General features: G+C 36.5%; 1 protein-coding gene across 1 annotated transcript in view; it reads right to left on the bottom strand.

Annotated features, from left to right (window-relative positions):
• Meox2 (mesenchyme homeobox 2) overlaps positions 1 to 15,441 on the bottom strand; it is a 64,445-nt gene extending 49,004 nt beyond the window's left edge. The window contains exon 1 of the mRNA XM_004652845.2: positions 14,893 to 15,441. Within this exon, the coding sequence (XP_004652902.1) occupies positions 14,893 to 15,406 (514 nt within the window). The 5' untranslated portion in view covers positions 15,407 to 15,441. The remainder of the gene's footprint in view (positions 1 to 14,892) is intronic.
• Between the last annotated feature and the right edge of the window lie 10,995 nt (positions 15,442 to 26,436).

The following is a 26,436-nucleotide window of genomic DNA, read 5'->3' on the forward strand; positions in this document are numbered from 1 at the left end:
TGTGGAAGTTTAATTGAGTAATGTATGGCTAGAGCCAAGCCAGTCCAGATGTCTCAGAGTATAGATGTGAAACTCCTTCTAATTCACTCTTCTCTGCTTTTTCCAGATGAATATTTTACTCTCACTTTCTTTCTAAAAAACTGAAAATCTCCTCTAATAACTTCTGTTGATTGTAGCTACCTGACTTGAAATTTTGGAATTAAGAACAATGGTTTCAAAATACTAAATCATTAGAGAGACTTTAAATGTTAATGATGCTATGTCATTAATTACCACTGTCTGATTCTATTAAGTTTTCATACTTTCCCCCTGGAAAATCTAGCCTCGTTCCTGGCATGTTCCCCACCCTTTTCCCAGAAAAATGTTCCCCTCCCTATTCCTCAAGAGGCTTGGAAGAATCTCCCTAGTTGACCTTGCATATTTTAATATGCTTTTATTGTTTGCTTTCCCACTTCCACAATTCTAATTTATATATTCATACCCATTTTATGTTGTGCTTTAGTTCACTTTAATTGTATATTTACAGCTTAATGATTTAATATTCTGATTAAGTCTTTGATTCCAACCCAAATCCCAGGTATGGAAATATATTATTTTTAGCTAATAATAGACTTAACACAGCACTCATATATACTTGATCAACAAGAGTAGATATTTACACAAAGCTCTTCAGTAAAAGATTTTACTTTTAGCTGTGTTTTGGCTTCCTGCAGTATTTAAATACTTATAGTCTCTTTCTTTACGTAAGGGGTTCACATTTTTTATGTGTCTTCCACTAAGTAAATAGTATATAGAAATGCTTCAGATCTATACTGCCTGGTATGTTTGTCAATATTGACATGTGGCAATTGAATTCTTGGAATGTGGTCACTGCAATCTACTAATTGATTGTTGCACTTAATTTATGTTTACATAGCTGTATGTAGCTAGTGGCTACTCTTCAACACAGAGAATATCATTACTATTGGTGGTAACTGCAAATACACAAGCAGGCATTCTGTGAATTTGTAATATTTTATGGAGCAGCTATGCCTGCCATTGTTCTCCATGTCTGGAAGGGATATCATGGACCACTCAAGTCCTTTGCTGTCAGAATTTTTCATCTGAGAAACAATCTCCTCCTGAAGTTGTAGTTTTCAACTCTGGACATATACTAGAATTACCTGGGTCTTTTATTTTAAAAATTTTGATGTTCAAATGAATTATAAGTTACTTCAAAATAATTGGCACAATGTGAAGAAAAATGAGATGGTATAATGGGAATAGCATAGGTCATGTGTGTGTTGTAAATATTGAATGTTTTGGACATAAGAGCATTCATTATACCATTAAAATATAATATAATTAATATATTATAATAACAAAGCACTATAACATAATGATCTAACTTCTAACAAATTAACAAAGGCCACTTATACTAATTATAATCTATAGGATAACATATTTTTCTAAAAGTTCCCATATAATTTCAATACAATACCAGTATTGTTAATTATTGGTCTGAATAATCTTATACATTAATAAAAACAGCCAGAGGAATAGAGACCTCTCAGGTATCTTTCTTTATAAACTTAACGAGTCAGTATCAGAATAATGGATAGATGACTTTAAAAAAAAAAAAACAAAACTTAACTGATCAAAAGACATTGTAATATGAGGATTAATATTTAACCTCTCTGAAGAAAGAAATCCTGAGACACTTGAACAAGTAGACCTGTAAATTTCCTTTCAACAGATCATTACTAAGCTAAGAACCATGGTGAGATATCAGTTTTCAAGCTCTGGTGCTCCTTGCTATTACTGCTTCTTCCTTACGAGATAGGAAATAAATATGTGACCATATGTCAGTGCCACAAATACACATCGTCTGTCCAAGTAAAATTGTTCCACCAGTTGTGTGGACACACTCGAAATCAGAAATGGACATAGACATTGTAGAATGCAGCAGCATCTTTGTATCAAGGTCCTCAGAAGAAGAATTTAAAATCCATCCTGAAAAATTCAGTCACCTTAGAAATGACAGCTCTCTGTTTTATAAAACATTAAATATTGGTGTGCTTAGGCATTACTCTAATGTGGACTAATTGATATTTCTTACATTTAAAAAAGACCCAATAACTTCAAGTTTAAGTTGCTTGCATTTTAAATGCCATGACTTTTTGACTAGGTATGTTTCAAAATTTAGCAACCCAACACTGTCAACAAAGAATGGAATCCCATAAAAATGTATAACATAACTCTGCCTGTATTTCTCTAAAATCTCATGTCTCACTTTAAAAGATAATGAAATCCAGCTTTCATTTTCATTAACAGTGTTGTTGGTAACACTTTACCTTTTAAAAAGTAGAAGAATTATGGTGAACATCTCAATAAAAGTTTCTTATTGTCCTAATTAAATCACAAATTGTAAATATCGCATGCATACTATTTCTTCTATAAAGCATATGCCTATATATCAAACATACTGTTAAATTTAAGCTTAGTTCCTTTTCAAATGTGCCCTCCCATTGTAAACCTGGAGCAAAGAGCCCCATATATGACTTTTCTATTATGAGTGCATCAATTTCTATGCCAGAAATCAGACGTACCTAAGCACTTTTGCACAGTTAACCCCTGATGAATATCACATTGAAAGGAAAAGTTGATGACAATCTGCCTCTGCTGTATCCCACATCTTTCAGATGGTCTCAAAATAAAGAACCTTTAAAACTGGATAAGTATTAACAAGCCTACTGATATCATCAACAAATATCAATAAAAAAACACATGCATAGACATTCAAGGCTTCAATGATTGCATTGGGAAATGATAAGTGAAGTCCAGTCATTTATATACTAAATGCTGTGTAGTGTTGCATGCATTATGTGCATGTGGTGTGATGCAGGTATGTATGCATGTTCACATATGTGTGCTTGTGGTTGTGCTTAGGCAAATATGTATGTTGGCAAGGGGGCATATGTGAACTTTTAGTGCTTTCTTTCTACCTTATTCTTTCAGACAGAATCTTCCAATGAACCTAGAGCCCATCCATCCAATTCAGCTGTCCTGGCCATCCAGTGGGACCAGGGATTCCATGTCTTTGCCACCTCAGTGTCGGGATAACACGTGAACACCACCAGGCCACTGTTTCATGTGGATACTTGGAATCTGAACTCAGGTCTTCATGCTTGTCCATAAGACATTTTACCCACTGAATGCTCTCCCCAGCCCTTATATCCTAAACTCTTATCCAAGGAAATGAGATGAGATATAGCATGTAACCAAGGATTCTTGACTAAATGAAACTTGAAAGAAATATAACATAAAACATCTTGATTTCAGCCATCACTGCAATATGTAGGTACCCATATAATGAAATATGAGAAAATAATCTTAAGCCCTTAAGCCTTTACAGTTGAGTTTTGAAGACTAACTTAAAAGGTCGTTTTGAAGGAAAGAATGCCATCAAATTTTAAACAAATTTTGGTTATAGATATGAAACAGCTCAAGCAAAATTTAGTAACATATCTCTGAGAAATTAGCTGCTCTATGTGTCAAGGCCCCTAATGAAACATCATTAGAATAATTTCAAGTTAATATATAGTATACTGTGCAGTTAAAATATTGCTACATGGTGGGTGTGGTGATGGTATAGGATTCTATTTGTGAAGAATACAACAGGATAAAGATGCTCATAGGAAAATCATTCTAAGAGTTCTGGAAAAGAATGAAAGAAGCAAATGATGTCCATGAGATTTTTTTTAAATATGAATAGAAGAGCTACATAGGGTGACAAAGAAGAAAATGGATTGGGGCCTTGCTGTGGATTGTGAAACCCTATGTCTTACCATGAACATAAGTCTATTGGAAAGATGGAATAAGCTGAGATCACTAATGTGAAGTAATTTTCAAATAGAAATTAGTATTAATTTGCTAGTAGCCTAGTAATAAAGCTGTTACCTAGTTTATGTGAAGTGTTACATAGGATCTCTAATAACACACACACACACACACACACACACACACACACACACACACACACGTAAAATAGGCCATTTTGTGTATGTTAGAAATGGAGTTATATTTAAACAGGAAAAGAAAATAAAATCCATGAAAAATCAAATCTAATTTTGATGTTTATTTGTTAAGATTTTATTTATTTCTTTGAGAGGAGAGAGAGAGAGGACGAGAGAGAAGCAGTGTAGAGAGATATGGAGAGAGAGAGAGAGAGAGAGAGAGAGAGAGAGAGAGAGAGAGAGAATGGATGTGCCAGGGCTTCCAGCTATCCATCCCTATTATTTTGTTTTGAGAGAGACTAGTTGAGAACTGAGTATCTGAAATAGCAAGAGAGTCTGGTGTTGGTACATTGCAGAGACTTTCAGTTTCAGTACCATGAGACAAGCAAGTATGCCTCACATTTCCATATTCTCGGATAAATGGGTGTGAACCGAAGAAGAAGGTCAACAAATAAAACACTTTTGTCTGGTCAGTAGTAGTTTTAAAATACTGTAGTTAAAGTTTTTTTTTTTAAGTAAAATTTATTTATTTTCAAGTTTAGAGAGAGAGAGAGAATGGATGCACCAGGGCTTCTTGCTACTGAAAATGAGCTCCAGATGCATGTGCAACACTGTGCATCTAGCTCTACATGGGTCCTGGGGAATCAAGTACAGGCTGTCAGGCTATGCAAGCAAACATCTTTAAGCACTGAACTCTCTCTCCTTCCATGTAGTTAAGATCTTATCTATTTTTTAAATGCCATAATGAAACCTAATACAGTTATGCTGACTTAATATAAAAAAATTAAGGTAAAAAATTTGAGAGAGATAAAGACTTTTTAGAGAATTTTTGTTTTTGTAGACAAACTTTATTACTTGATCTGAACACAGTAAGACAAAAACTCTATAGGCCAAACAGGATTTAATGAAAATTGGCTTCAATTAAATCTTAAAAAAGGAAAGAACTTCTACTACAAATGGTTGTAGAAAATGTGATTTTGGTTTACATTAATATCTATTAACATCAAAGTCCACCTGCTCATTATAAGACATAAATATTTGATATACAATGATGTATCATATCAGGTGTCAAAAATTCCAGATACACTGATTCTTACTAATAGAGGCTAAACCATTAAAAAATGAAAGTTAAGAAAGCTTATCAGTGTCCATATTTATGAACTGATGACTAAAAATTTCCAAAGATAATCATAAAGTGATATCCAGAGAGTTGACTTATACCCCAATATGGTGTTTTGTCAAACTGTGTTTTGTTTACTCGAAAGCAGTAGCCAACATTTTAAATGAGGCTGAGATGTATTTTTACTGTATTTCAAAATATTTTGAGATTGCCTTTGTAAAGACTCAAGGATGAATTTGGGATTTGGAACTCAGCTACCTTATTCTGAGATGAGAGCACAGACATTATGTAACTTCTTTAGGCATACCCTCTAACGTAGCAAATGCATTAGGACATGAGTTGAGTCCTTCCTGGTATCAACATAGACAGATTTCATCTTTGAGAACTGTTTGGTACACTTAGGTTCTTTCTTCTCACTCCTTATGTGATCAGTATTTGGTGTCTTTGCCTACTCTCTCTTTCTCTCTCTCTGTACCAGCTTGTCTATGGTCAAGCAGAAGTATAGTTACCATACATTTGAACTTAGAGTCCAAGTTTCTGTGAACTGACAATTCTGGAAAAAAAATAAGTTAACTCTGTATATAGGATTTTCAGTAATATGTGTTTAAAATGTGTGAATTTCAGTCTATTACATATTCAAAATTAGCTAATAAAGACCATCATGTATACAAATGTTAACTTTCTCAAAAGTACGATTTTGAATACTCCACAATGCATGGTGGTTATAGGAGAAGGAATAAAACTGAAAAAAAAGAGTCTATTGGCAATCACTAAGGAATTACAGCTCTGGGGAGTTTTTCTGCTCCCCATGCCTCAAACTAAGAAGTATTTCTCAATGATTTATTAATAATACACAAATGAATACATGAACTATTTTCTTTGTACAAAGAAGCCATCACAAGAACAAAATGCTCTTGTATTCTAAATGTTTATATGTTTTAGTTTTTAGTAGCACTTTCATATTTGCCATTCACAAAGCTCTTCAAATAGACCCATGGAAACCACAGAGCTACAATACATAAGTTACACCCACAATCAACCCTAAAACATAGGGTTCTCCTTAACAGTGCTAGCAGGGAAGTGAAATTTCATATTCATCCCTCTCGATTAAATACTCCCCCGTATACTCCATGTGTGCATTGTTTAAGATGGAACTTCATTCTTTGTTGTCTTCAATCTATGCCACTTGTGAAACGAGGTTTTTCATGGAGAAGTGGCAGGGTCCTCCCAAGAGTGGGAGACTTAACCTGGCTCAATTCATAATATATTTCAGGATAATGACATACAAGTTACAGTTATGGACTTTGCAGGTTGTTTTATTTCTGTACCAATTGGTTAGGCAAGCAACTCTACCTACAGCACTATATACACATATGGCGAAGTAAAAGCAGGTACCCTACAACTGACAGTGTTTGAGAGTACACTCACCCACATCCACAACATAGTTGAGCATTTATAGATATATGATAAAGATACTGTCAATTACTTATGCAAATATTGTTCTGCTTTATACGTGATAATTCATTTTAATTTCTATCAATACTAAGGCACAAAGAAGCTGTACAACAGGCCAACCAGTGACAGTCAGTTTGAGGAAGCAAAAGGTTTAGCTATGTGCTTCCCACATGAACTCTCCATAGTTCTCCTTTCTAGCTTGAATTACTTTTTACTGACTTAGTGGCATATCATCCACAAGACCTTGTACTGGAGAGTCCTATTAACTCTGGCCAATGGGAAGCAATGGAGTGAGATTGGAAGGCACAAAGGCAGGTGACAGGTTGATCCTTCACATGAGTAGAAAGCTTCAACTTGAGGCCCCAGTTCTGGCAGAAGGAGTCTGTTCTGATGCCTTGGTTGGATTCTGGTGACAGTTTCCTTATTGGCCACCTGAGATATAGGAGTGCTCTGGTTTCCAATGAGGACAGAACCTGTGAGAGGCCTCTCCTGTTACTCTCCTATGTAACACTCATCACCAAATTGTCACCAAACTTATTTCATCCTTTGGATGATCCATCTATTTCCTTGTCTGATTCACTAAATAAGAAATAAGACAAGTCCCATATGATTTGTTAACTGATGGCTAAATACCTATCAGATAAAGAAAACAATGGTGTCACCACTTCCCAGACATGTATCAAAATCTAAGGTCCATAAAACTCCACTTTAGAGAAGAAAACGCAAAATTTTTCTAGAATAAGCGGTGTCTGCAACCCTCTGAAATTTGAAATACACTGAGTGATCCTTTTTGGCAATGTGTGCAGCGGTAGGCCCTTGGAGTTATAACTCCTTAACTCTGGCTTTCCTGTCATTTCAATCAGACTCAATAGTTTGCATCTCTTTGCTGTTGAGTTTAATGCATCCACACTTGTTTATATTTCAAACGAGAAAAATGAATCACATGTAAAGATAGCTTGTGATTGGGGAGGTTTGAGTTGTTCAAGGCAGTAAACATTGAGAAATTGTTTTACTCTTCAAAAACAATAACTAAGAAGAGATATCATTTGATCTCAATGCAGCCAGTTAGTGGGCAGACACTATTTTGATGGTTCTTACAATGTAAAAGCCACTTGTTAAGCTAATGATGTTCTACAAATCAAATCTAAGTTATGTCCACTAAGTTTTAGATGAGACAAAGTCTATTTTCTTAAATTTTATTTTTAGTTAAAAAGTAATGATTGGTGAAATATATTTTGTATGCGCTATTAGCTTTCTAAGAGTCACTTACTCACTGTATATTTGTTTGGCTAATAAGATTCCATTTCTGTTTAGTTTACTAGTTTTATAGGCAGCTAAGTATAATCATACCAATTTTAAATGTGCAGTCAGACAGCTTAAGAAACCACCTCTACTGACTCAGGGAACATTCTACCACTGAGTTTGCAGATAACTATCACTTTACAAAAACAAGATTATTTAGGTGTCATTTCTGGCAGAGTTCTATGTCTATATTTTCAGAGCCTAAAATTCAAGGCCTTTAAAATTCAACTCGCATCTGCCAATTGAAGTTGGACTTCCAGTGAGGTGGTTTCCTCAAAGCCTGTGAAATGATTTCATCTTAATTATTTTCTTGCCCACAGTCATGTAGGACAGCCCAGAATTTTTTTTGTCCTTGGTGCTGTGGAAATCTCTGGAAGTATTTGGAGAATAATGCACAAGGGGGAAGAGAAAAACAAAAGACAACAAAAACTGCAGGGGCCTTAGCAGAATTGACTTTTACGGCTATCATTGGTTACCAGTTCCAGCCTGCTGGAGTCTCCACACAGCTGCACATGCTGCAAGCTTAATATTTTATTTTGTAATTGAAGCATTTAACGTCATGTTACCACATTTGATGCACAGACTCTAGCTTAGGCTTACTATTATGAAGAAATTAAGATTCAACTTTTATCCACTTAGTAATATGCACACTTCTGAACCCAAACTTTGTGTCAATGTTTTATTTTTTTTTTTTTCATGTACTTTAAGCAGGTATGCCACAGGCCACTTAATTCAGGGCCCTCTCTGGGACCTTTTCCTTACAAATGAACTTTCTACTGAAATACAACAAAAATTTAAAAACAACAATTAAACACTATAGATTCCCAGAACCTCACAATAACTAACAACTCATGTGCATAATTTCAATTAATATGTTTTATGTAAGATTCAATTAGTATAGTTATAGCCTCTTAGAAAGAAAACCACTTAAAGAAAAGGTTGGTATATATAGAAGCTTGAACGTTTGAACCAAGTATTTTATGGAAATTTGAGGAGCAATAACTTTGAATTTAAAGCTTTAATCAATAACCTAGATTTTTATGAGTTAATAAACATGTAATATTTCAACATATTTAAAAGTACCAGATTTAAAAATTAACTCACAATAATACACGATATGATGCCCATTAAGCTTTAAGCAAGTACTAAATTTTAAAATGTTATAACAATAATATCATATAAGTTAAAATACTGTTAGTATTTTAATAGTCCTACAATCTATCAAAAGTGATGAAAGTTAAATTTATTTCATCTCTTTCATGCAAATCCATCCCAAAAATGTGTAGAAACAACATGATTTTACCTGGTCATTCTTGTTCACATGCGGGCACAAGAGACTAAGATATATATAACATATTTTAGAACCCCTGTAAAAATAGAAAATACCAGTACAGGGCACAATTTTTACTGGAGTGACATTTATAAAGTTAGAAATATAATTCTATGAAAAATAAAATTATGTTACACATAATTTCATTAATAATTAGATATGGTTTAGTGTATAGTTAAATTTTCAAATATAGAGGAAAATAAATCACTCATTTGATCAAACACTCATGTTTACACTTACAAAATAACTTTGTTTTTATTTAGTAACACGTATGCCAAATTTTAAATAAGCATATTTATTGGTCAGCATAAAAATAGTCTGAGGATATATAGATACATCAGTAAATATGTTGTTGATTAGATTTGAATACTATATAATACTATGATCTTAAAGGGGAAAATTCCCCATTTTAGAATGTTAAGTAAAGAAGGAAGAACCATGAGAGGAAAAGGCATCAGATTTCGATTAATTCTCTCTTAACGCAGGTAATGCACACTGGAGTCTGAGACCTCTGTGACCATTACCATTATGACTTTTACTGCATAAGAGAAAAATATTCCACAAGGATTTCTATAACTGGATTTTGAGCCTCTCTGAAGACTGTGATTTAGGAGCAGTGTCAAGTTTTGCCATAAGTTTTCTATAGGCTGTGACTCCTTACTTGAGGGCTTCAGTTCAAACAACAGTCCTAAGAACACTATGGTAAAATAGGGAAAACATTAAGGCTTTGCTATCTTTACATCCTTTAAATTCATCACTGTTAACAATTAAACTATACCATGATTAAAACATGATAGAGAGTAACAAAATGGGTCAGGGCAAGAATATGTTGAGTAGGAAACACTTCATGTTTATCTTATTTCAGGTTTGTTGACGTGCGTCCTGGCTTCTGCTTCTTTCTCTCTCTTGCTCTCCCTCTGGTTTTAAAAGTATTTTAGCTATTGGAATCAGTCCACTCTGTATCAGTCAGGAAATGTAATTTAACTGGCTAGTCAAGAAATAATCCTACTTGTTTCATGATTATAATCAGTGTGGGGAGGTTACTGATGACAATCTCACTTTGTGTGATAACTTCTCTCAAAAGTATGGTGTTATTATATAAAACAATGAGAAAACTTGGGAAAGTTGAGAGAACCTGAAAATCTGAGATAATTTGGGAAAGCTAAATCATCTACAATTACAAATGTGAAGAAATCATTGCACTTAATTTTATAACACATTTCCTTCCTTACATAAACTAGTCATAGATATTTGAAACATTCATTGCACCACTCAGTAATGATACGCCTTCTGTAGAAAATGTACTACTGTATTATATTTTGTTGTTTCTTTAGGTTGAAATGAAAATCTAAACAGCACAAGAATCTTTGGTGTTCAATGAACCATTTAAAATATGCTAAGTAAATAAAATTTCACAAGTAAAGTAGCATTGCCTTGCCAAGTATGTTTAGTAGAATTACTTGTGGGGATGTTTTACATAATTCAGTTATTTTTTTACAGATTGAAATTTTTCATATGAAAAAGTTATTTCATTACATGTGAAATTAATCTTCCAAATTTCTCCATGTTTAACAGAGAAAATTGGTCCATTTTATTTAATTTATAATCAAAATATATTTCATGGGTTGATCACACTTTATGATATTCACTATAACATGAGGATGATCAGATTCATGGTTTCAAAGACAAAAGAAAAAATATTGTTTATAAGTTTGCTAGTAGAAATTAGCTTATAGGGTACCAGCATAATGGGTTTCCTTGTAAATTACTTAAAACACAGATGAACCTATTTAGTATGCATTGCTGGAGTGTTATCAAAGGAAAAGGTGAATGTGCCATACCTTTCAACAGATGTTTTTCCTTTTCAAAGAAACTACAAATAAAGAAATTTGCTTGGGACTGGAAATAATACCTACTTTAATTTGCACTCTTCCATTCATTGCTCTCTTGCCATGAGAGCACATGTAGTTCCAAAGGAATTCCTTCTTTTGAATTTTGAGTGCAATTATCTGAGGACATTCATGAAGGTTAATGATACCTACATTTTTTTATGGTAGGTCACAATTTAATAGTGTTCTTACCTAAGATTCACCTACCACTCTAAGAAAAAAGAATAAACATAATATCTTAGAGCTTTGAAAGGTTTAAATTGTCCAATGTTGCCTAAGAATCATCAAAATCTAGTAAATTTTATTTTATTATGAAAAGTTGTAATCTATTATCCAAGAAATGAATATCAAGTTCATGTTCTATTTTCAAAAATGTTTAAAATATCAATAAAATATAATACTAGGACAAGGTATTATTCTTGAGTTAACTTTCGTCACATTTTTAAACAGGCTACTTGTCATTCTGTGCAGCCAAGAGTATAAACTGACACAACTTGAAAGTAAACAGTTTATGATATGGAAACTATAAATAGATTTTTTCAAGGAAAAAATTGTAAGAACCATATGATTCAAACTCTAGTAAAATCCATTAATTTCTTTCCTTTTGGGGGGGAGTATAACTTTGGTTTTTAAAATAAAATATGTACTTATTTTTGTTAAACTTACCTAGGAGAAAGTTTATAAAATTTATAATTGTATAAACATTAAATTAAGTCACCTAATTAAGTAACCTCGCCTATTTTAGTAGAAAGTATGCAATTTGTGCTTCTACTTCACCAGTTGGAAAACAATTTATTGTAACTGAAGGCACGGAATTCCCAATCTTTATGGACAGTTTTCAGAATCACCTGCTTTGTAGTGATTGCTTTAAGTACAGCTGTAAAGTTTTGATTTTTAAGAGTCCCTTTGAAAGTGCGGCAGATGTTGGATTTGCGAACACGGCTGGAAAGCATGGCTGGCTCACAGTTCGAAAATGTTTAGCACATATAAAAACGACGGGGCACTTTTCTATTAAACCAGGTTATTTTCAATTGTCAATAAACTATAATAAAAGGCTAAAATCCATCAGCATTTGCTTCCAAACTGCTAAGTTTTTTGAGTTTGTGTATGTGTGTGGATGTGCGTGTGCCTATGTTGAGCATAACTGCTGGAAAGGTTGCATATCATGCTCTTAGCATGCTTATGATGGAGGTCAGTGTAAGACTTAAAGACATTTCACTCTTTACCTATATTTTCCAGTCCTGAGATATCTAATAAAATGTAAAGCAGTCATGTGCACATATGCATACACTGGGCAATTATTAGGCTTGGGAGTACAGAATCATCCCAATTTTGCCATAGATTCATTTTTGTATTTATTCTCAACTATAAATGTCCATTTCCTATGAAAAAAAGTTCTTTTTTCATTTTTAAATGTCAATTTTAAATTTTTAAATGTCAATTTGTCTGATAATTTATTGTAAAAGGATCTTCAGAATATTAGAACTGTGCATTAGTAAGAAATATACATTAACAATATAACATGATCATAACTATTTTCCAGGTTGCTATAGTTTCTGGTAGATCAAAATGTTCTTGCAATGCAAGGAAATGAAATTTACTGAACATTCTTTATTCAAATGCATTATCATTACAGGAACGAGATATCTTGAATTTGAACTCAACTAAAGATCTAAGAAATATTAGCTCAGTCCCTGAAAACATGAGTGTTGTCTTCCTTAAGTGTACAGAGACAAGTGTGATACCTTCTGTTGATATCCCACCAATTAAGATGTTCCTTTCAAATTTCCAGTGACTTCATCTTTAGTGATTATGAATTGCATTTCCCCTCAAGTTGTACTCCATTGGTACCTTATGATGCTGGCACAACGTTTTAGTTATGGGTTTTTTGTTTGTTTGTTTGTTCTCAGTTCCCTACTTGCTTCAATCTGTAAAAATGACCATTATTTTGTTAAATTGTTATTTCACACTGATTAAGAGGATGGTAAATGCTACCGAAGTAGCCAATGTTAATGACAATTTTAATTAAATAAGGCAGTCAACTTTTGAATTACAAGTTCTCTGCATCCCCATCCAAAAAACAACTTGTGCCTGGACAGAAAGTCTATTTCCACAAAGAATCATTAGAACATTGGTTTAGTTCTAAAATCGTTAGTAACAATCCACCACATGGATTCTGGATGCGGGAAGACAACCCATAAGGAGGGAATCTGGAACTTACAAAGGTACTACTACCCTTCCCTGAGAGCTTCCAAAAGTCACCGGTCATGAACGCCAAGAATGGGAAACCCTAGTGCTTTCTACAACTTTCTTAGAAGCCCTTACAACAAAGAATTTCGTTTCTATTTAGTAAATCCTATTTTTTTTTAAAAAAAAAAGAGTGTCAGTGGGGTAACTTTCTTAGATGCAAACTAATTTGTGATGAAGCATTGAAAAAGTTCCCTCTTGACCTTGAAAAAGAAAAGAGTTCGCTTTTGATACTGAGACAGGATAATGCATCCTCTACTAACTCAGATGAGCCACCCTTGCGGCTGCCACTCTACCAAGCGGCATAATTCAATCATTGTTGTTTGCACAGTGCCACACCTAAACTTGTAAAAAGGATGGAGAGCTTTGCAATTCTCAAATTAATATGTAGGATGACATTTGGGGGAGAAGGGCTCTTAAACCAACTGTACAAAAGAAGAACTATAGGCAAACGTGTTAAATAAATGACACCTAAAAAGATGGAACCCGTTAACGAGGGAAGACTCACTCTAAATTGCAAGGTATCTTTCAACAGTTTCATCATAGTGCAAAAGGCTAAGGACTTTCCAGAGGCGAGTGGGAATGTTGTCAGATTCTCTGGATTTTCACAATGTACTCACTGGCACGTTCAACCTTTTGAATCCAGTAAGGTTTCCCACTTGTGCGAGTTACTCGCACATAGAGACCAGAGTCCTCTGTGCTTCTCCTCCTACTCAACTGAGAGAGGGTTTTATCTTCCGCTTTGAGACTCACGTTTGCCTTTATTTTTAGACAAGTACCAGTTGAGTACTCACTGTTAGTATAAGTGATTTTTATTTTTACTTTTAGGAAGCTCATCATCTACTTATTTAAGATTGTCTGAAATATTTTCTTTAAAAAAACCTTGTATATTCCTAATGTCTTTTTCAGCAATGAAAGGGATTTTTTTCCCCCCACTTGGAATGGGGTACTATTTAAAGAACTCGGAAATCAGAATGTAAAAGGGGGGGGAAGAAAAGAAACTTTTTTTTTCTCATGCACTCTGCCAAGTTCCACTTTAAGTTCCAAATATTGTGCAACAATTTGGATATCGAGTTAACGATGGGAAAAGTCGAGCCACTCGGAGTTAGGGATTTGGAAGCCAGAAGTCAAGGAGAGGCACACGCACGCCCGCACGCCCGCCCGCCCAACACTGCATCCCAAGGTGCACACCCCTGGGGCACTTGGATGCACCGTCATGCTCCGCAATCGATTTCACATACTGTCACTTGCCCTTTTGTCACAACCTCTGGTAAACTAGTTTGGGATGTTGGAGAGCTTAGGAGAGCTGGCTGTATGTGTGTTATCTTCAGGTTAACACGTGTCTCCACATCACAGTACCAAAGCCACACCGCCCGAATTTGGCTAACTGGGGGCAGAAAGAGCAAGATGTTTCTGGTCTTGTCTGTGGTCTCGCTGCATTCAGTGCCATAATCTTTCCTGTCATCTTTCCGCACCACCACCCCCGCCCCGACCACCACCACCCCAGTCCGGCGTGCGCTAGGCTAGCCCGGAGGATGCTCTGCGCGCCCTTACCTGAGCTGTCGCTTTTCCTCTTGCTGCCACTTCTCTTCTCCGCCTCGGCGGGTGACAGCGCTTGGCGGCCGTAGTCCCCGGGTGCGCACGCGGCCCCGGTCGGAGTGCTGGAACCCAGGCTGGAGGAGTTGGAACACAGGACCGGCGGGCTGCTCCCCAGCTCCGGGGGCCCTGCGGAGTCCGGCTGCAGGCACAGGCTGTGGCGCGCCGCGCTCGGCGGGGACGACATCTGCGGGAGGTGCCAGTTGGTTTGCAGAGCCTGGTGCTGCTGCTGCTGGTGGTGGTGGTGGTGATGGTGGTGGTGGTGGTGGTGCCCCCTGTGATGCTGGCTGGCAAACATGCCCTCCTCGTTGGGGTAGCCCGCGATTATGCAAGACGAGGAGGACGTGGAAAGTTCGGGGTAGGACATATGGTCAGATCTTCCATGGAGGGCGAGGGACGACTGGGAGAACGGGTGCAAGCCTTGCGCTGTGGCGTGGGGGCTGCGCAGGCAGCCAAAGAGGGGGTGTTCCATGGCATGCAAGTCTCGACTTCCAGGCAGAAGACGGTTCCGAAACGCCACCACGCTCTGTCACTTTTCACTGGAGATCGTCTGGCTTTCCCACCCCCGCCCCCACCCCCCAACTCCCGAAATCAGAGTCGTGAGCTTTGCGGAGGAGCTGAGCTAATCCCGGTCCCGGTCCGGAGCCCTAGCGGCCAGTCTCCTTTCCATATAAACGGGACCCGGAGGAGATTCCCTGCTAGCCACTCGGATGTCAAGAGTGGGAGAGATGGAAGCCAAAAGAAGGTGGTCCTACGGAACTGCTTGCAGGGGGAAATGGCTCGGAGAGGTTATAAATAGAGTGTAATGTGAGCTGGGGGCTGGCTTAAGAGCCCAGCGCTGACCACATGCAAACTCCCTCCAAAACTCCCGCTCAGTCTGCCACCACGCGCTCCCAGTTCATTTCCCCAGAGCTGGCGGGACTGCAGGGGCAAAGTCCACGCCCGTCGCTCTGGACGCCCGCCGAGCCTGCCAGCGACCCGCACGGGCCCCTAAATCCGGCCCAGAGGGAGATCGGCGGCTCTGCCCCGCAGGCTCTGATGCCCAGCCTGCTAGGCAGCTCCCTCCAGCCCCAACCCAAGCATCCTGCGTCCCTGCTACCTTTCCTCAGAAACGTGACTCTGAGCTCTGGGGATGCCGTCACCTGCAGACCCCAGGAGTGCGCCCTGCCTTTGGGAAGCGCAGAAGGTGCAGTAGGCTTCAGGAAAAGATCCCGGGGAGTTTGGCGCAAGCTGAGAAGTTTTCCAACTTTGGTACTCCCTGTTCCCTGCGTGCAGCGGCGCGCCTTGCTTTTCCTTCCCTGTGGGTGTCCATGGGTGGGTCCACGGGATGCCAAAAGAGCCCTGACGCTGGTGCACCAAATAGCCTGCAGAAAACTGTCCTGACAGAGGAAAGGAAAGACACGGCGTGGGAGAGTGGGTTCAAGGCATGAGCTACAGATGGTTGCAGATTCTGGCGCCCTGGCATCACACGCTTGCCCTGCCAAGTGGCATCCCCTTTCCTCCGTATTCCAACCCCCTTGTCCAGTCTTTCCTGGTCCAGTTCAATTTCCTAACCATTTGTTCACCAAGGCGTTTTCACGGGTCAGGAATACTCCAAAACTATTTTGTCCCTGCCACAAGAGAAGTGCAGGTTGAGTGTATATTTCTAGCCTCGTCTTTCAACAGCCAGTTCAGAGCCCCCCCCCCCCGCCATTTCCTTCCAGAATTCTACCGTTTCCTTCACTCAGAACTTAATCTAATCACACTCCTTCCATCCTGCACTGTTCTATTTAGGAAGAAACAGTACATTTCATATTCCCTCCACACCTTCCACCCAAGAGTTCACTATTCTTAGGCAGTTCACATTCCCCAGGTTACAATTCATATCCCTAGAAATGGGTGAGAACACTTGCCAGGGGTTAGTTTGTGAGAGTGAGGGCTGAGCTAAGACACAGCCTCTTGCTTGGTGGGCAACATGGTCTGCTGGGGACCCAGATGTTTAGGCGTAACAAGCCAGCAGCAAGAAATGGACTGCAGAGGAATCAGGTCCTATCTGTCACTTGTCATCACGGGAACATCTGCAGTCACCTCTTCTGTAAGGCCCCACGTGCCACCACGATGTCACTCCCTTATTTTCACCCTCAGTGTCCAAAGAAAGATGACCAAGGCTTTGAAGTAGCTAATGGGATTAATGGGTACAGCAAACTGGGCTAGACATCTGGTTTAAGTTAGGAGAAGGTCTTGATGAATCTTGGAGGGGTATCCCCATGCAGAACCTTTTCCTTTCCCAGTTCCTATGGTGTTACTCCGCCGCCCTGTTCTTTCAAGGATTCTCCACAATAGCAGTTTCAAATTAATACTTCACATCCTTGTGAAAGTAGGAATTATTTTCCACTTCTCAGGGATGGGGTGGGGGGTGAGTAGGATTTCTGAGTTTTTTTTTTTTATGCTGCTTTCTTTAACGGAAATTGAGCCCTATTCTGAGGGAAATTAGTTTTGCAGACTTCATTATTAAAAAAAAAAAAAAAAAAAAAAAAAACTAAACTAAACTAAGACTTTTGTTCACCAGCTGCTCAACTTTTCAGTCTGAGTCTGAGCTGGAACCTTGCTGCAAGTCTGTGACTGACGGTAAGATTTTCATTGCCGATGGTTAGGGAATCTAACATTGTTTTAAATCTGGAAAGGGGGTGCTGGGGTGTTCTTGGGGTTACGAGTTTTGTAAGGGCTGTAGACACTGGGAGGATGGAAGCCAGGATCTTAAGAATATTTCTTCCTGCCACTCCCCAAGGCCCTGGCTCCTTACGAATAAAGGCAGAAAAGGGGGAGGGGTAATATTCTTCCTATATCTCCTATATCGATGGAATATAGCTTAAATTTTCATTGTGTTTATGGTTTCAATATGTGCTCCGATATTAAAAGCTGAAGTACAAAGAGCAATGCTCAACTTCCCTCACTCCTGTACCCCAAAGCTCTCCAGTGGAGTCAACATTTTCAAACTATTATGAATTTTTTATTCAAACTGAAACATAGGCAACCACCTCAATACCCAGAAATAACTGCACAGTATCTCATCATCAACTTGAAGAACTGTAGGGAATGTCAGACAAGATTGACTAAAACTGTACTTCGTCTGAGAACAACAGTTTATAATGTTTGGAGAAGTCTTTCTGAATTTGAATTGCATGCACATACAAAAAGCCAAGCAATTAATAACTGAACATTTGGATTCAACCAGGGCATCACAGGTACTGGCAGCAGACAGACACACAGTTTCCACCTCCGTGGGCTGACCCTCCTCACTGGCCCTGCACATTGACGGTACTGGCCTCTTTGTCATTCACTGCATCAGATGATGACAACAGGTGCAGAAACTTCTTTACAACCTGCGTCAGTCAGCCACCCTCTGGAAATGTGAGGCCAGCAGTCCGCAAAGGATAGCTGAGGGGAGAGAAAAAAAAAAAAAGCTTAGAAAGGGAAGGAATTACTTCTGAAGGTGGCAATTTAAGCAACGCTAACCTGAAAGGTCTTGTTTTTTTCAACATGTAGAACATGAATTGTCAGTAAGAACCATGGCATTCAAATTTCTAGTGGAACGCATAATATAAGCAAAACTCTATGTGAAAGAGGAAAAAAAGGATTATAAAGAAAATGAAAGGAGTAAAGGAAAGGTCTAAATGCTTTTGAAAACTTAATTATGACTACTGCATTTTCCTTAACTTTCAAATACCTGTTAACCATTCCATAATTTTCAAATTTTTCCTTTTGTAAAATATGCAGAATAATTTAGAGTTTTGAATCTTACTTTCTAGATCATACTTTAACTTAATAGCATAAAAAATAAAACGAGTAAGCAATTGCTTAATAGCTACTTCAGTGTTGGCACCTGTGGACTCCAATGGTGAAATGTTCATTTTGAGTACTAATTTTCTAAAATAAATTGTAAAAATCATAACATTTAAAAATTTCTACATAATGACTATTTTATGCTTGAAATAGTATTCTATTTATCTGGTATCTACAATATACTTAAGCATTCCATAATAGTGTGATCATGTCATTTAAAGTTTTAATATCAAATTGTGAATAGCAGATATTCAGTGTATGAAAACTTAAGCTACTCAAATCCCACAGGGTACATATCCAAACTATTTGTAACATGTTTTAATCTCTTTCAATGTGATAAGCATGGATATCTATTGTTTCTTCTGCTTAAATGGAGAAATGTTCAACCATGTAAATGGATTTTCATTATACTATTTCGAATAAATGAAATTATGTTATTTAATATTCAAATATTATTTTAAGATTCATAATGACTTCTGAGAAAATTACCATTCTTGTATACATTTGAGATATGATGAGAATAAAAATTAAATATAACATAACTTGCTAAAATTTACCTGATAGATATAATGTATCAGGTGTGGATAATTACACGAAATTTTATTGAGCATAGGAATATTTGTACAACAAAACTCCAAGAAATATTGCTGTGACATTCAAGTTGTTTATTAAGAAATTAAGAATATTTTAAATATACTGAACTGTGCTAAGTACTTGGGGGTAGTTTAAGTGTCTTAGGATGTACTCCATTTTACTTAACTGAAGAATTGCCTTTCTCTGGGAATTATGTATTTGACATTTAAGGAACACATCTTCTGTAGCCAATATATGTTAATGATCTGCTATTATGTTGTAGATGTTATTAATGCTTTGTTTAGAAGTTGCTATTTTTACTTACTAGTAATTGGAGTTTTCATAATACATGTTGTTACATTTCTACATATACTAAACATTTTGAACATTTAAACATTGCATCTGTCATCTTAAGCATTTTCAATATTCAATATACTCTATGGTTAGATTAGGTCTGTTTCTATGTATAGATTTTTTTTCAGAAAAGTGGTTTTCTTCAATTCAAATACTATATAGTAAATTATACTGTGATATATGCTAAATATAGTATGGAACAAAACAAAATAAATGTAAGTTACAACATTTTGCAAGGTAATGTTCAGAAAACCATAATGAAATACAGGCCATAATTGATAAAACTGAGTTGAAACATTTCATTTGAAATTCAAAATATACTTATCTGATCATTCAAAACTCTAATCGCCTTCCACATAACTTATATATTTTATGATGTTCTTTTCTTGGTTTTTGTGTGTGTGTGTGTGTGTCTTCCTTTCTGGGGAGTAATATAATTGGAAAAAAGCACTTACTTTGTCTTAGATTTCCAAAACATTATACCTAGAATTTATTTTTTTCAACCTTACTGGACACTAAACCTTACAAGGATGAAGATGGGGAATAATTATATGTGATTTCTACATTTTCATCTCCCAACCCTGAGTATGTTATTCTTATTGACAATTGTAGGCATTTTCACAATTTCATAGTTAAAAATTGCTTTTCCATACCAAATTAGAAGATGAATAGAAATATCACTGCAAGATAGTTTTATAATGAAGTGTTATGCATTGCATTATATATTATTTAAGGTTAAATTCATACCCATTACATTTAAATGCACAATTTGAAGAAATTAAACTAATTTTTATTTCTACCATGCCATAAAAAGCAATGCTGTACTTTTAAATGTACTGAATTTAGAAAACATTCATAAATCTCAAGGAACAAAAATTCTATTGAAACTGAGGACTAAAATTCCAGGTACAAACCTAGTCTCTGTTTTAAGGTTTTCTACTTGAGGAACTTAGCATGGCTAATGTAATTTTGGCACTCTGATAGGTTATTCTTTTGTGTTTTTATTTTTCATACTTCATCAATTTATAGAATGTTTTATTCTTAAAGTGGTTTTTCCATTTTGAGCTTGGGTTTATGATTTGAATCACTGAAACTTCTGGTTTAGCTGTATTAGTATAATTTCCTTATGACATTTAATGTTCACTCTAACTTTACATGATTCAGATTCAGAAAAGAAACACTGGCATCCATTAATGTCAATAATTTTGTTTATAGAAATAAAAAAGGATTATATATTCATGCACAAAACAAAATAGGAAATCAAGGCCAGACTTGTCTTTTGAAATTAAATTTTTAAACTTTAATGTTTGTTATTTCTTTGGGCTCAGATTTTTAAAATGACTCTCATAACTGATAACAGAGTATTTCATATAAGTGAATCTCCACATCAAAGTGAATCAATATGAGAATATCTTTAAGTGACAGCTATTTTCTAATGTATCAGATGATCTACCAAGTAAGACCCATTAGTGGATATCAGAATAGGCCAAAGTAAGACACTTGTTAGCAACTGAAAAGGCAGAAAATGAAATAAACTTAAATGTGTGGATATTCATATGTTTTTAATATAAATATATAAATTATGAACTATGTACACAATGATAAGGGCAAAAATGTCTTATATCCATATCTTTGTTAAGCAAAGATTTACACATTAATGAGAAATGTTTATTTTAATCATGCAGCATATATCCTCTGATAGTAATGATGAAATACTACTTTCAGTGAAAGTTTCAAATTATTATATGTGCCTAATGGGAAATTGTGGTAAAGATATGGTCAGTGTTTAAACATGTGCAAATTATAGGATGTACCATATTCTCAATAATCCCACTTGCTTTTCTTCTTATAAATTTGTGACTTCAAACTCACTGTCATCGTTCTGTTCCAAATTTATTTTTAGAGGATGATGTCTCTACATAGGGATTAGAGTATGTGAAAAAGTAGTAAGTGGGTTTTCAACAGCTGCCAATGTCTAAGGGAAAAAAAATAATGCATTGTGCAACTACATACTAGAACACAGCCAGCAAAAGTAAATAATTTTGGTAGAACCACACGCTGAGCTGCACTCTTCAGGAGTACCAGCTTAGACCTGAGGCTACCGACAAACAGGCAATCCCTTGGAACACCAGTTCACATTCATATTTGTCACAGAGACTAGGGTCTCGAATGTAAGAATTCTGTGCACTACCTGGGTGCACCAGTATTGAATGAGACCTTGTCAGCATTTATAAATGCTAGACAATCTTATTTTCCCAAACAAAGTGTGTAACTCTGGCCTGTCATTCCAAATTTCCCTCTAATATCTATATTGCAGGATTCCACATTGAGCCAACTTTATATTTTAATACTCTGCATAATACAAAAAACATAAAGGACAGTAAAACCGATCAGTGACTGAATAAGTCAGAAAAATCTTGTAAGACATTCTGAGAAAATATAATAAAATTTACAACTGATGATGAAAGTGGTGTCCATGAGAAACAGAAAACTTGATGGTTCTACTCACTGACACCGGGTCCTGGTAGCAAGTGCAGTAGCTTTCCAGCAAATGAGTTATTAAACACAAGAACTTTGCTACTAACAACACGTTAATCCTTACATTCCATAAAGACAAACTCAAGGCCTAAAGAAATAAATATGAACCACAACCAAATACCATGACACCCATATTGCAAGCCACTTTAAGATTGTTCCTCTTCTATGATAAATAAAGTGGCATATAAGTAGTTCAATTATAACTTTCTCATCCATGTTATCATCTATTGTCCTGTAATATCTCACAGAAACTCATGAAATTCTTCAACTTATATTTATTTTTTTTTGAGCCAGTATTATAATATTATAACATTTTGTTGCCAATGTGGTTTGATCAAAGTCAAAGGTTAAGTCTCTTTGTAGTTTAAAAAAAAATAAGTCCTGGAGCTAGAGGAATGGCTTAGTGGTTAAGGTTCTTGCCTGCAAAGCCAAAGGACCCAGGTTCCACTACCCATTACCCACATAAGTCAGAAGTACAAAGTGGCACATGCTTTGGGAGTTTATTTGCAGTGGCTAGAGGCCCTGATGTGCCAATATTCTTGCTATCTCTCTCTCTCTCTGTCAAAAATAAAATAAAAGTTTAAAAATATCCTCCAAATTATGTGACATGCAATCATAGGATAGATCTTCCACATTAGATGATTCAGGCTTAGGATTCATCCAAAGACAAACACATAATTATATAACTTTGTAATACAGTACTTCATATGTGATACATACAGAAGATATGAAGAATCACCTAGAAGCTGGTAAGTATTATGTACTATACATATGATGTTTCTGTTACTTATTGGTTTTGCTCTTACTGCAATAGCATTTTAAAAAATTACCAGTGTAGCCGGGTGTGGTGGTGTACACCATTAATCCCAGAACTCGGGAGGCAGAGGTAGGAGGAGCACTGTGAGTTTGAGGTTACTCTGAGATTACATAGTGAATTCCAGGTCAGCCTGGGCTAGAGTTAGACCCCACCTTAAAAAGAAAATAAAAGCAGGGCCTTTAATCCCACTTGGGAGGCAGAGGTAGGAGGATTGTTGTGAATTTGAGGCCACCCTGAGGCTACATAGTGAATGCCAGGTCAACCTGGGCTAGAGTTAGACCATACCTTAAAAAAACAAACAAACAACAAAAAAGAAAAATAAATAAAATAAAATAAATAAACAAAATAAAACAAAACAAACAAAAACAAGCTTACTAATCTACCCACAATTATGATGTATAGACATTTTCTTCAATATTGGCAGGTAAGGAACTACCATCTGGCATTTGCAGCAAATATAATCTAACAGTGACAAAAAAAAAAAAAAATTGCTTGTAACTCCAAAGACAAGCAAAGGGCAAATTCCAAACTCAGGTGACTAACACTCATACCAGCCTTTCTAAAATACAACATTTTCAATCACTCATTTGCTCAAGCTGGAAGTAGTTTCCTAATTTTAACAAATCCTACTCCTACTTTTGCTCTTCCCATAAGAAATCAGCTGATAAGGCTATCCCCAGTGACATCGTTTTTGTATTTACTAACTCCATCCTCTTTGCATTACCAATGACATTTTGATAGGCCCATTCTTCATGTTTGAATTATACATGAGTCTTGTGGCAGTTTACATGCATAAAGCATCACTCCACCTTCGGGTGTAGGATGGATTAGCTTGGCTTTTAGATTTGTCACTTTCTAATTATGTAAGATAATCAATTGCATCTCAAAAGAATGGTGCCATCAAGGAACCAGACAACATCATGAGTATACATATCTCAATGTCTAACATAAACTCAATGTTGAATTAATTTAGGCTATATCTCAATTTGCACTGTCTGATGCAACCTCCATGTGGGATTGGACACTTGGAATGTGGCCATTCAAAGTTAAGACTGGTGGGGGCTAGAGAGATGGCTTAGCAGTTAAGCACTTGCCTGTGAAGCCTAAGGAACCCAGTTCGAGGCTCAATTCCCCAGGACCCACGACAGACAGACGCATAAGGGGGTGCATGCTTCTGGAGTTCATTTGCCATGGATGGAGGCCCTGGTACTCCCATTTTTTCTCTCTCTCTCCTGCCTCTTTCTCTCTCTGTGTGTCTGTTGCTCTCAAATAAATAAATAAATAAAATTAAACAAAAAAATTTAAAAAGTTAAGACTGGTTATATAATTAAAATGTATACTATATTTCAGATTTTATGTGTGATTTTAAAGGTGTTAATATTGATGACATATTCAAAAGATGACTGTTGGATACATTATGTAAAATATATATATATATAATTAACTCTTTTTACCATCTTGGTGCAGCTATTAGAAAGGTTGAAATAGTATGGGTAGGTGATGTTCTACCTTTCTGTGACAGTACTGAGCTAGAGTATGTTAATTAATTTTTTCTTATTTATTCCCTTCTTTGCATAGGTACTAAAATACATGTAGATCTGTTAAAATGATGTAAGACCTGAAATCTTTCTGTAGGCTGATCCCTTTAACCTCGTGACTAGAGCTTCCCAATGTGCTACTACACCTGGAAGCCTCCAGAGCAAGGCGTCAAGGAAACACAGGAAATTCCAGACCAGCACAGTACTCTACTGGAAGATAGATATTTATTCCTCTGTGCAAGGGGAGGATCACTGCTAAGTGACTGTCACTATGCTTGAAAACGTATGTTTGGCAAAGGCCTTAGTGAAAAATAAGAGCTAGGTGTATTCAGGACAAACTAGACAAAGCTGTCACAGTCAGTTAACTTCCACATCTTATTGCCTTTGCAAATGCTTAATTTTTAGATTTTTAATTTTTTTTTTTTAATTCCACCAAATTCTGGCACAGGATCGCTGGCCCTGTAGGCAGCAATTATTCTGTGAATTAGTCATTTCATCACGGGTCTCCAGGATGTCACAGCAGGAGAAACAGAGGTGGAAGCTCATATAATGTTCACACAAAGGAATTTCTTAGTAAATATACTCAACAGAGCCCTCAGGTCTTCTGCTGTCTTCCTATGGATAGGTTTCAATAGACTTGTCTGGCTAACAATAATGGAATGGCACATAATAACATCAACTACGATTGTAAGGACATTTGAACTGTCACTAGCTTCAAGATTTTAAGTTTATTTTGGCCGTTTTCTTTAATTTTTTTTATAACTTCATACTCGTTTTCATTGAAATTAGGGTAGTCCTGTCTTCTATCGTCAGGACACTAAGTGATTGGTGCACTTATCACCCCATAGTAGCTGTCTTCATTCATTACCTCCACAGTTCATACACATTATTGAGCCCACCAACTTTTGACATGGTTGATTGAGGAAAGCAGAAACAAAGACACATCAAAATAGAAGGACTACTTGGAAAGAGGAAGAGGTTTAGTGAGGCACTGGGACAAAAGAAGGTTATAGGAAGGTGTTATGACTAAATTACAGTTGTTCATATAAAAAAAAATTTCTTGGGTTTAAGAGATGGTTTAGCGGTTAAGGTGTTTGCCAGTGAAGCTGAAGGACCCAGGTTCAATTCCACAGGACCCACGTAAGGCAGCTGCACAAGGTGGCACATGCATCTGGAGTTCATTTACAATGGCTGAAGGCCCTGGCATGTCCATTCTCTCTCTCTCTCTCCCCCTCTTTGCTTCTTTCTATCTCTCTCTTTCTCAAATAAATTATATATATACTTAAATTCTCAATAAGCCAGGTGTGATGGCTCACTCCTTTAATCCCAGCACTTGGGAGGCTGAGGTAGGAGTATCACTGTGAGTTCAAGGCCACCCTGAGACTACATAGTGAATTCCAGGTGAGCGAAACAAGTGAGACCTTGCGTCAGAAAACCAAAATAAAATAATAATAATAATAAATTTATCTAAATATAATAATATTTAAATAAATACATAAAATAGTACCAAAATAAAACAATTTTCATGTCTATGTCTAACAATAGTAATTTGAAATCTTTGGAAAACTTGCTGTATGGTACCAATATCATGCTGCAATTTCAGTGAGTTCCATATGTTCTACAATGGTTCATGACATGATCTCTGAAGGTGATTCTCATGTGATGTCTTGTTTTTCTCTATTACTGGCACTTCATTTGTGTCCAGTTCATATGTTTAGATTTTATCACCTCTGAAATACAGATATTTATAATACTCAAATTAGGGCTTAAATGATACAGTTCATATGTAGTTCAAATAGAAAGTCAAATAATGTGTGTCTGTAAGGGAAGGAAGGTATTGTCAGTATGAACATATTCATG

The sequence above is a fragment of the Jaculus jaculus genome, chromosome 16 (assembly GCF_020740685.1).
Source record: "Jaculus jaculus isolate mJacJac1 chromosome 16, mJacJac1.mat.Y.cur, whole genome shotgun sequence".
Classification (NCBI taxonomy): Eukaryota; Metazoa; Chordata; class Mammalia; order Rodentia; family Dipodidae; genus Jaculus; species Jaculus jaculus.